Below are 12770 nucleotides of genomic sequence, written 5' to 3'. Positions count from 1 at the left end.
GGCAAAAGTTTACCAAAGCAATAAAATTGTTTAAAATGCCTTCTCATCTAGAGCATGTCAGCAATGCTGAATTGAAATGTGCAATAAAATTTATATTACAGCCATATTGTTTCCCCTTCATTACTTTAAAACGTGTATGTTCAAACCCAAAATCTAAACACTCCCATTGCTTTTTTTGTTTCGTAATAGCAATTGGGATGAGCCATTTTACACAAATCATCTTCCTCAGCCCTTTTTACTCCATTGGCATCCACAAGCTCAGCTGGAGAAAGCTCTACCCAGAATTGCTGAACAGCACCAATGGATAACCTTCATTTATTTTAGTATTTGTTTCTTATTTCTCTCCAAAGACACAGTAACTATCAAAATACAAATGGGGCACCCAATACAGAACTCACATTTCAAAGGTAGCAAGGGTAGCACCAGAAACCATTGCCAAAAATCTACAGCCCAGGGAAATAAAAGTCCTACAGAAAGGCTTAAGGGCATCTCCTCTGGTCTGACTGAGGAAAGTTAGACCATTAAGGCTACTCATTGAAACTATCCAGTCTGAAGAGTCACTCTTGCTGTACATACACACACACAGATCTTCATGCTGTCAGTGAAAAGTATCTCAGATGTGTATCTTAGCCTCGTCATATTGACCAAGTGGTCAGGAAGATTGTGCCTAAACCTCAGGCCACAGGGGAGGACAAAGACATCCAAAGCAGCTCTAAACAAGCCAGCTCTGATATTGTAAACCAAGGCAATACAGAGTTCTGTGCAAGCCAACCTCACCTATATTCCTGAGAAATAACACATGCAGCAGTTTCCACACTAGATGAATCTTTGTATTCTCCACACACCAAAAGAATTTGAGATGTTATTCTGACTGTTGGTGTGTTGGTCCCACAAGAGGAAAACCTGCACCTCAGAGCCATTTCAATGGCTAGACAGCACACACCACGAAAGGGGAACTTGACATCAAATGGGAGCAAAGAGAAATCCGGCACCTGAACGTACTGCCAGAGAGTTTTAACTTTGGGAAGTGTGTGATTCTTTACGGGGCTTTGATGCAGCAGTCCCAGTCTAAAATGCTTTGCGGTATGGGATAGAACTAAGCATATGCCTAAGTACTTCAGAGATGTGAGAAGGCTCCATTCGAGTGTTTTACAAAATTATGACTTCTCACTGCAGGTGCCAAAGCAGCACTCTGTACATAATCAGTGCTGGATACTTTCTCCAAAGGTCCTGTCAGAACTTCCCACTCATCACAGTGCAATTTCACAAGGCAGCCAATGCCCTCTACCCAAATCCACTCTCTTCTACTGCTCTCAATTTTAATTTTTGCAGTTTTTTTCCTCTGGAAAATAAACTCATTTTCCTATTAAAATAAAAACTTTAAGCCTTTCCTTGATGAGAATTCTTTGGATTCTTTCCTTTCCCCTCACTGTTATTCATATTTCATTAACAGCACACTTTTGACTTATAGTCTTGCACACCACAGTCTGGCAATATAAATGTGTTCATATAATTTCCTAGTGTCTGCTTTTATGCTGTGTGAAAGAAAGCCTGATTGCTGCCCTAGAGTACATATACATTTCAAACCCTCTGGACTTCTGAGATGACTGACTGCCATAAACATATGTATTAACCATTCTATAATGGTTATTCCCATCCAAAGAGACATAATTAATGTCATTTTTTAGTCAGCTTTTTAAAGTCATAGACTGTTATGGGCTAAAATTCAGTAAACAATAGCCTTTCTTTGACTTTATGTTACATTTTATTTGCATTAATCCAAATTATTACTTCCCTTCTTGACGAAACAGCAGGAGCACTGTTGGCCAGTACCTTCCTCCCAAATGCACAGCAGCAGCACAAAGAGCTACTTTTAACAGGAGAGGTGAGATTTAAGCAACACAGTGGCAGGGGGTGGAAATAGAACCTAGAGAATCAAATCCATTCTCAACATCTTGTGAACCATTGGTATTTTTGACATCCTTACTTCTCTTAGCACAGAAATACTTTTCAGTGTCTACTTTAAGATAATAAGGTATGGAAGGGCGCCTCATCAACAAAGGCAAAAAATCTTCAGGAGCCAACCAGTGTAGAAGTGTCATCTCCTAAGGGAGTCAAAGGAAGCTGCTCTACATCATTCTTGTCAGGGGCCAAACTGAAAGTATAAGCTCCTTATGCAGGAATGGTAAAGAACTACCCACAGTAACACTTCTACTCTTCCCAAACCCAGAGAAACCATTATTTGTGTCGTTAAGCCACTGGGAGATTTAAGTTTCATCTCCAAGACACCTTCAGAATGGCACAGACAGGACCACAAGATGACTGCTCTAATTCAGTAGCAAAACTAGCCTTTAAGGGGCTTCAGAGATCCATGGAATTCTGGTCTACTCATGTCAATATGAGTCTTTCATTTCCCAAGTGAAAAGAACAGATAATGGAATTGTCCGTATCAGAAAACTTGGTGCCTCTGAATTAGGAGAAAAAGCTAGATTTAATTTTATTATCTGAGACTGAAATTTGTCTCACTTAGAAAAAAGCCATAATGGACACTAAAAAAAACCCCACACACAAAAAAAAAACCCAACCAAAACCCAACCACCCATTACAGCAACACAAGCAACTTTGTTATATCAGTTAAATATATTGTTTAATTAGTTTTCTAAATGCATACACTGAAAAGCCATTAGACAGCCATTAGGAGTAATATATCCATTTTCTTTTTACAATCACCTGATTTACAATCAGCCAAATTTCTAAACTAATTCAGTCAAACAACATTTCTGGCACTATTACCCCAGCAAAGTTTCCAATTCCTTTTTTCGACTGCGATCACTGTAATTTTCCCTTAGGCTCTAAAACACTGATGATCATCTTGGTTTCAGCAGATTTACAGAGCATCTCTTAGGATAAAATGTTCCTAGTATGTTTATGGTCTCATTTCAAGATCCAGAAATCTGAAACTATTTAGCCATTTTTATGAAGTAATCTTTAAGAAAACCAGCTTTGTGTTCTCCTTATGTGGGGAAAAGAGAGATCATTTTAGATAAATTTTTTAAAAATCCCAAGCTCCCAAAGGAGCAAAATCCATCTGGTTATTCATACCTCAGCTGACTTACTGTTTTGTTAACAAAAACTTTCTTAATAACTTTATTAACTAGCAACGTATCTACATGAAAACTTGTCAAAAGGCTCATAATGACTTTGCCAAAATATTGTGGAATATCTCAGTATATGTCATCGCTAAAAAACACATTGTAAAATAAAGCCTTTGAAGAGATTTCATCAGCTTCCCCGATGCTGTTTTTCACTGATGGATTATCACTCTAGAGATTCTTTCTGTAAGGTTTCCCATTAAGTGTTTTCCCTACTTTGCATTAGCTCCAGTATAGCCCAGTTTGATACTGTATTAGTCAATCAACAATGCACACAATATTCTACGGATAAAGTAATTGATGGTGGTAGTTTACAGAAAACTGAGAGTGTGAGACAAAGAGCAAATGTGTAGCACAGCTGTCAACTGAATTTGAATCCTGATCTAACCAAACTAATATGCAAACCTCAAGTCTGTCCTTCTCCCGCAGTAACTGCTGTATTTGCAATGCTTCAGTTGCCTGCTTTCCAAAACATAAGACAGTTTAAAAAAATCATGGGGAGAATAAAAAATTCCAAAGTTTCTTTAGAACATTTTGGTGAATTTTTCAGCTTTGCTTCTGCCAAACCAAACAAAAGCATAAAGTAAGAGCTAAGAACAGACTGCAGCATGAACGCGCCTCAGTCCTGGAAGAAGATGCTCTTGACATCCGTCCTGCTCCTACAGGGAACCACCACCTGTGTTAGGTAAGTTCTGCACTGTTCCTGATACAAATACCTACACTCAATAAGGACTGTCAGGCAATTTTTTTACATTTCAAAAGCAAGAGATAATTGCAGTCCATCACCAGCTGGCACCACTTTCAGCTCTGCCGGAAAGCTGAAGGATGCCAATGTCTGAACAAAGCAAACCCTCTCCTGACCGCAGACAGGCTCTAAATGACCTTTACACAACAAGGCTCTCCAGAAAACACCAAGCTTCTATAGCATGGATCTCTTCCAACCCATGGAATATTTGTGTTCGCTGTGTTGCTTTATGGGAGAGAAAGCAGCCTGGAGGAGCGGGACCAGCAGTGCCAAGTCAAGCATGAAAGTACAGCAACAAGTGAACAAATCCTTTCCCTCCTGCCAGGGGCCAAACTGGGGGAAAGGGAAGAAATGAGAATTAACAAAATACATGTGTTTTCACCAGCCATGTCTGGCATCTCAGTAAAAAGTAAAAATTAAGAGACTATGAGACGACATACAGATGGAACTGATGGTGGGCATGCTACTGAATATGCATCTTGCATTCAGGTGCTGAACCCACATTGTCGTACAGACTGGCTGCTGATGTTAATGCTATGAGAAACCTTGTCTGTTAATCAAAGACTAACAAATGAGCTTTAAGCATTAAAATGCTGGCTTTTTGCTATCTTTGTATTCATTTCCTTTACACTGTCTCTATGACAGTAACAAAACCCTTGAATGACGCCAAAGACCAAGACTCCAACTCACTGGCTGGCAGAAATAATCAAGCCAATAGCACATATTGGCCTGACCAACACCTTGAGAAGGCAGCACATAACAATGAGAAGGAAACTAAATATAACACAAATATGGATCCAATTAGCAAGAATTAAAAAAAAAAACAACACCACAGTAAAATATTTTTTATGAAAGGGAAAATGCTGCAGGAGGTAAGCTGCAAAATTTAATTTGTGAAGAAACTGGAAGGTGAAGGACCTGACAATGGGAGTAAAATGAGGGCAGACATGAAGCCTAGAGGGCCACAGAGGGCCCAGTTTCCTTCCCTAGTGGAGAGCTGGGATGAACCCCAGGGAGTGCAGCAGTTTCACAGCCCTGTGCAAGCAGCAGCGGGTGAGCAGAGAGAGGACAAGAGCCAGCTGGGGAAGAGCCAGCAGGTAAGATGAACCTCTGGGCAGAGAAAAACAAAAAAGTAGGAAGGAACGAAAGCGTCGTGATTAATACTCTTTTTCCTATTAAAACGAGCAGCAAGTGAAATTCCCACATAACTCTTTGATCCTTCCTGATTAAGACATGTAAAATCTAATAAAGTGCCTCTCATGGTCCTCCACAGATTCCCTTTGCCCATAGTCAGGGTTATAATAAAACAGAAGAATTTTTACTTTACAATGTAAAATCCGGATCATATATTGTCTGACCAGATAACTCCTTAAAAAAAAAAAAAAACAGGCACACAAATTATGTCTGTCTTAGCCAGTTCCTGACTCAAGTCAGTGGTCTGTGCTCCATTTGATCTGACCAGCACTGGTTTGATCTAAAGGTGTGAGTGAACAGGAGATCTTTTATTTGGCAGAATCACATAAGTATTCTTTTCCTAGAGAAGGCACCCATTTTCTATCATGAACTACAAACACTATGCAAAATAACCACACTTGGGGGAGAAGAATGTCAATATTTGCAGTTAGCTTCTGAAGTTGGTCTGTCCTTGATCTGGACTCGTGAGTTGAGCCTGGACTTGCTGAAAATTGTAACCAGTCAAAACATTAGCAGCAATTCTAGCAGTAGGGAAATGCACTGCAAGAATCGATCCCAAACAGTCCACAAACAAGTATCGCAACTACTACATTCATCAATAGTTTTATAACAGTCAATAAAATAGAAAAAAACATTGAATAATCTGCATTTAAGAGCACATCGTTGAAGTAGGATCCCTATTATTTCCATGAGCAGGTTTCCCTTCCAATTGTACAAAATCTGCAGAGTGTAACGCTTACAAACTGTGTTTTATCCACTGAGGAGACGTTATCTCATCAAAGTATTCCCTTTAATAACAAAAATTACTTTCCAGACAAGACAATTCTACCAAGTCTTTCCCAGGGGCACTCTTCTCTACATTTAACTGAGCAAGGTTCCCCCTCTGATATCAATGAACTTTCAGAATCCAAACTCCAGCACCAAACAACCGGCAGCATGATTTGCAAGTAAACACCCTGAACTCCTACAACTGACAAGATGTAAAACTTTTGAAAAAGACATGTGCACACTCCATAATAAAACCCTGCATTTCTTTTTATTGGTAAAAGAGAAGCCTTAATTTGGGAAGAAACATTCCTTTTCTTTTTGCTATTTCTAGCCTACTGCACACTACGAATAGTCCCTGCAGGAGACTCACACGTTGCCTGTGGTGCAAAAGCTGCAAACTTCTGCTTCAGAACAAATGGTCCAGTGTGCTTTTTGAAGCCCACCAATCCAAAATCACCAAATCTAATCCTTTCAACTAACAGCACACTCACCAGACTGATTATGGCAGCTCACAGTAAAATGCCTTTGCGTTTGTTGTGAGCACATTTTAATAACTACAGCAGTTTTAAGCTTTCCAAAACTTCACATTTAGATAAACCAAGGATGGACCCATAGCAGTTGAGTGCAAGGGTATCCCTGCAGGTTAACTTCGGGCAGGAATCCTCTAGATGAGGTCTTGCCCAGCTGACAGAGATTCCTTCATAACACCTGGCAAGAGCATGACAATTACCACTGCAGAATCCCCGGCTTTCCCCTGGGATGGAGCCCACTGAAGTTTCACTGCGCTCCCCACGAGGGGAATGCAACATCACTCCTAAGACAGCTGTGTTCCCAAACTGGAACTCTGTGCATGCAGAGGTTTTGCTGATACCTCCAGGACATAACACTTCATCTTGGCCCTGCTGTAAACTCAGCTCTTATTGCATGAAAGCTAATTAGTGTCACACACCTAAATAATGTGAAGCAGTGCTTCTCCACCAACAGACACCCATAGAACGTTGCTAAAACGCTGGACTTCTTGAAATAACTATGAATACAATTATCCCAAAGTGTGTGCACAAATGTAAACAACTTTTCTTCCCTAAAGTTTTAGTAGAAACTAAGGGGAACCAAGTATTAAGCCTCAGTAGTCAAAGCTGAGAGCATGAGCAAAACATTTGCAATTTTAAGCGTAAGCAAGCCGCATACAAAAAAAACCCTACTTGGCAGCCTACTCTACTCAAATAATTTAGCTCCTATAATATTCCTCCAAACTATGGGCAGATCCAAAAGTTAACAATTTATGGCTACATTTAATAAAAAAAGTCTTTGGAACTATTTCCAACTGCTGAGGTCTGATATTTAGGAAGGTTCAAATATCTGTCTTGACTGGAGAGAACACCTTTCCTATTTGAGAGTTTCAGAATGAAATTCATGTAAAGTTGTACAACTAAAAGTAAAATCAAATGGTCATCCAACTGAAAGGGAAATGCTGCAGAAATAAAAAAACCCACAAGAGAAAGCAGCTCCGGAGTTCTAACACCAGCTAGTTCAGGATGTGCAATAATCTGAGGGATCACAGCATGAATCAAAGTAAGCTCATCTGTCCAGCTTAAACAGAAATTACTGAAAATCATCTTCCAGCAAATGCATGTGAATCATTTTGGCTAATGAAAACATACCCCTCAAGCTGAAGAACTTACGTAAATTACATTTCTCCTAATTCTGCCAAAAACATTAAAGAAAATGGATTTGCCAAAGATAAAAGCAAAGTAGGCATGATAGATCATCCATTAGCAATACAAGTACGGCTAATTCTTCTTGACAGTGAAATGTCTTGGGATACAACTCACTTTATTTTTTTCACTAGATGTGTGTGTTTAGATGCAGTATATCCTACACATTTTATCCCCTTATATCCTAGATTTCACTGCCAGTGAGATCTTACAAAGATCAGGCCTTAACAATAATGTAAGAGAAAAAATAAGGGCAATTTCAAGTATTACAGCATACCAAAGAAAAAATTAAAAATTAAACAGGAGCTTTATAATCTCTGCAAGTACAGAAAGTAGTTTAAAATGGTGCAAATTAATACAGTAAATCTGAATTAATAACACGATGGAACAAGTCACACACTCATGAAGAATCACAAGGGCAGAATTAATACTGCACTGTACTCACTGTTAGACCAACTAGTGAACTACTAGGCTGGTTTGGGCTTTACTTTTTTTCATAAATGCATTTTTGGTGTGCAAGGTTGTACTGCATTCTCTAACATACAACTTTGATTTATTCATGCAAACGTCAGAAATCTATCAGCAAACAAAGCCAGATGGAAGAAAAAGAGATATAATGGATTTTCTGTTTGCTTTAGAAACTTGACATCTGTGGATAGCATCATCTAAGTTACAATCCAATCACTATCCATATTCTGGTCATTTTCCTTTACCAACCCAAAACGCATTCTGTCTGATGATACAGAAAGCTCTGGGAGTGGGATAACAGTGAAGAAATCATGTTTTAAAAACTTAAAATGGGAATATACTTTAATATTTTCCCCTTCACATCATAAATTCCGAAAAAAGCAAACACACATCTGTTCTAACTTAGCTTTTAAAAAACGAAGAACACACATCAGCATTATTTATCTCTTGTCTGTATTTGTGGCAAGATTTTCGGAGCCGGCGCGAGGCGCCGGTGGCACCTGAGCCCCGGGAAGTTGCCGGGGCCGGGCTGGCAGTACTCACCCCCGCAGAGCAGGAGGACCCCGGCTGGCCGCGCCGCCGAGCGCATCTTCCCCGCGCTGCTGCGGCCCCGCCTGCGCGCTCCGGGCAGCACCGGCCGGGCTGCCGGACGCTCCGCGGGCTCTCAGTCCATGGCCCGGGCCGGCGGCACGGAGCCGGGCAGGGACGGGACGGTCCGCGCCGGGATGCTTCTCCGCCGGTCCTTCTTCCCTCGGTCCTCCCGGGTCCGATGCCGCCCCGCCGCCACCGGCCGGGAAAAAAGCGCCTCGTCCCCTCGGCGGTGCCGGCGCCTCTCGGGCTCTGCGGGGAGAAGCGAAGTCACGAGCGAAGCCCCCGCTCCGCCGCGCCCGCCGCCGAACCCCCCGCGCTGCCCGGGCGGCGGCACCGCCCGGCTCCGGCCAGCCCCCGGCCCCTCCTCCGCGGCCGCCGGGCCGCTCTGCCCGGGCCGCCCCGCCCGGCGGCAGCCCCCGCCCCGCCCCGCCCGCGGAGCCTCCGCCGAGGGGCGCAGCGGCGGCCCCGCCCCGCGCATCCCGCGGGCAAGGTGCGAGCCGGGCGGCGGCACCGCGGCGTCCCGGGGCACCCGGGCGCGTCCCCGGCCCCGCGGCAGGAGCGGGGCGCGGGCGGGAGGAGCGGGAGGCGGCGGCTCGGGGGAGGAAGACGGGCGAGCCGCGCAAACACACCAGGTGCGAGACAAAGCGGGGACAGGCGCTGCGGCACCAGGATGTACCCGAGTGGCCGCCTTCCCCGCCAGCCGAAACACATTAAACGTGTTGAATAATTAATCCTTGGGAGAGGAGACAATTTTTGCTTGATGGTAGGAGGATGCTGTAAAAGATGTGCGCTACCTGGCAGGCAACCAAAGTAACCCGGAACGCACGCGTCCCGCTGAGCGGCGAAACGCCACTTTTAAACCGCAAGCGGCAGGGGGGCGGGGTGGGAAATCTAACCGAGCCAAAGCAGAAATGCGCTTTAACTGGTCGGGCTCGCCGAGAGAAGCACTCCGAAAAAGCCGCCGCTCACAAACACCGCCCCGAGCCCCCGCCGCGCCGCTGCCGGCGCTGCCTCCGCCCGCGCCCCGCCGCAGCGCCCGGCCCGCCCTCGCCCTGCCCCGGCTGCCGCAGCCGCGCCGGACCCGCGGGAAGCCCCGGGACGGGCGGGCACAGCCCCGCGACACCCGCGGGCACCGTGCAGGCTCTGCAGGGGCCACAGCGACTGCCGCCTGGAACAAACCCTGCCCCTCTCCTGTCAGGGCATCTTCCACCTGCCGGGGAGGTGTTTTCCACTCCTCTCCCGAAAGCTGATGCTGCTGCCACACAGCCGCGCTGCTCCAGAGATCTGGTCGTCAGGATTCAGACACAGATCGGCAGCTACAGCGCTCGGCTTCCCCAGCCTTCACATCCTGAAACGCCCAAGCAAGGTCAAGTAGACACACAGAGTGGATTGATACTCAGTGCCGTTACATCTAGCAAGAACTGCTATAGATTATTTAAATAGAAATCAAATAGGAAATTCTCTCTCTAGATTAGTAAGGACTCTGCTTACAATAGCCAGCACTTTCAGAGGCAAAGTACGAGAAATTACCCTATAGGAATGGTAAAAGAACTAACCTATTTAACTTTTCTGTTAGATATTAAGTTGGATCTCCTTCCCATGGTCTTCATAAGGCTTGGGAAAACAATAAGCCAAGTCGAAGCAACTAGAAGGGTAATAATGAATTTGAGACGAACAGTAATGACCACCCTTAATTAATTGCTTTTGAAGCTGCCTGTCAGTATAAATTAAACTTTTGAATACTTACTGATGTGTCAAGTGTTTGTGGGGCTTTTGCAAGTGCCTGAAAGGGGGAACTGAGAAGGATACTTGGGATGTCTCCATGAACCAAAGGAAAGTCTATAGCAAAGAAAGCAACACATAAAACATTAACATTAAATCAATGCTTTGTGGAGAAATGTCTTACGTTAAGCTAAGCTTTATCTTAAATCATATTTAAAAGCTCGTGCAGTATACAAATCAATATTGATGCCATCTGAAATACACTGCTATCATCTGCACTGATAAATGCCAGTTTTCATCCAGGACAAAGTGACTTCTTGGAAGAATTTCAAGGACTTACAATCTCTTCTGGCATCTCAGCAACTGAAGCCAAAGCTGTACTCTTCTGCCAGCTTCAGGCTCTGCTCCAGCACACTAAAACTGGTTTTAGATGCCATCATGTTCGTCATACAAGGAACAGAAGTAAGGTCACCAGAATAATTTTTTCATTTGATTCCCAGGCTTTTAAGCTAAGCAATTTTATGTGTTTTCAGAGGATTCTAGCTTACACACAACACACCTGAAAAGAACTGGCCAACTTGGATGGAAATGGAAGTAAATACAGGTATCTTCTGTGTTCCAGCTACTGTGATCATGTTTTTCATGTTAGTTCAGTCACCATTCTTCCTGGAGCTGTTGTCCTTTATGGTCAGCAATGGTATGTTGAGGAAACACAGTTCATCCAGGAAACAGCCTACCATACGGAAGACAAAAATAATGTAACTGCAGCATATCTGAAACCGTGCAAAGGCCTATCAAAATGAAGGAATTTAAAATTTCCCACTTGAAATTCAAACTTCAGGAGAAAAAACTTAAACCTTCCTGCCCAGCCTGGTTTCCACATCCCTGAAGAGGCCCAGCACAGGCTGTGAACCATCTGCCCTTGAGTTTACATGAGCAGTACAAGCCTATAGCAACCATCTCCTTCCAACAGCTAACTTCTGCTCCACTATGCATAAACTACACATTCACGTCATTCCCTCGGTTTCTTTGTCTGAAGGCCTTTTGAAAACTGAATGAAAATCAGTGCTTGTAAATGGGGAATAAAAAAAGCGAGGAGTCCCTAATTTCCCAGACAAGCTCAAGCTTTACAGTGACATCTCCCATCACTCTCCTAGCAGAAATACTTTGGAAGTTAATCAACACTGCAGGCTAGTGCAGTTGTGAAACTATGGCTCATACTCCTCTTTTTTTTCCCCAGCTTTGACTCATTATTTGGCACAGCAGGCTGAACTATTAAATTATCATAGGATTTTCTTTTATAAAGGCACCCTGAGATGTCTCGACACAATAATGCTTCCTGAAACTGATGCTAATTGATAACTGTTGCCTGGTTTCATCAGAAGTCTTAGGTCATGTTGATGTAGCATCAGGGCAGGACACTTGGGGACTGTTCCACCTTTCCATGTTTCCATGTTTTCCAAACACTCGTACATGAACACTGAAATATTTTCAGGCGAAACTCCTCCTAGAATACTGTGTTTAAAATCAAATTCTTGATCAGTTCAGGACTTAAATACTTTTTTACCCCATGCTATGAGGTTGGTTACTGTAGAAACTCAGTCTGAGGTTGATAATGTAGAAAAAAAAATATTTTAAAATTACAAAAAGTGGTTATTAACACTCAACACTACTTTGTGATCAAACTGTCAAGTCTTTCATACAGTAACAGCTAGGGGGGGACTGACAGATATTCTTCCTGTGGTAGATCCAATAGTCAAAGAACAGATCAAATTTTGATCCTGACAGTGACAAAGAATTTATCTGCATACCATACTTAATTAAAGTTCTTACAGACATGTTTTCCCACAATCCCTGGGCTATATTTTCCCATTCTTCTGCCAGTTTCTTTCTTTTCTACTTTTTAGATACAGCTAACATATAAACTGCACAATATCCACATTATCTATTTACTTTTTGTCTACTTGAGAGTACTGAAAGAGCTAAAAGCAGCGTGTTTTCCCAAAATACTCATCCCAAAGTGCTATGAAGTGGTCAGAAACACTGACTACCACTGAAGAAGCAGCAAACCAGCGCTAGATCTCCATCTTGGCACCTAGAGAAGGGAACCAAGAAGCTGTTTCTGTCAAGACAAGAGGAAAGAAATCATTCTTGTGGAAAAAGTGCTACAGACTGCCCTGATAACAAGAAGTTTAAGCAAGAGCTCAGGATTGTCCAAAAGATTCCAAGGCAAAACCAGGATTCTTGTGAAAACAGTGACAAGGGACTGGCAAAGCTGAAGATGCTGTATGAGAGAAAGCAAAACAGAGCATTAGCTGTGACCAGGAAGAACCAATGTCCTTTGGTGACCTGACAAAGCTATCCCTCCTGGGAGCTGGCTACACCAGGACTGCCCTCATCTGACCTGGCTGCTGC

General features: G+C 43.2%; 1 protein-coding gene across 2 annotated transcripts in view; it reads right to left on the bottom strand.

Annotated features, from left to right (window-relative positions):
• RET (ret proto-oncogene) overlaps nucleotides 1-8958 on the bottom strand; it is a 77777-nt gene extending 68819 nt beyond the window's left edge. The window contains exon 1 of one of the 2 annotated variants that reach the window (XM_063405952.1): nucleotides 8586-8958. In XM_063405952.1, coding sequence (XP_063262022.1) covers nucleotides 8586-8631 — 46 coding nt within the window. In that variant the 5' untranslated portion in view covers nucleotides 8632-8958. The remainder of the gene's footprint in view (nucleotides 1-8585) is intronic. The other variant, XM_063405953.1, reaches the window with a different exon arrangement.
• Between the last annotated feature and the right edge of the window lie 3812 nt (nucleotides 8959-12770).

The sequence above is a fragment of the Prinia subflava genome, chromosome 9 (assembly GCF_021018805.1).
Source record: "Prinia subflava isolate CZ2003 ecotype Zambia chromosome 9, Cam_Psub_1.2, whole genome shotgun sequence".
Taxonomy (NCBI): domain Eukaryota; kingdom Metazoa; phylum Chordata; class Aves; order Passeriformes; family Cisticolidae; genus Prinia; species Prinia subflava.
Note: the sequence above shows the minus strand (reverse complement) of the source record. Positions and strands in the feature narration are given on the sequence as shown.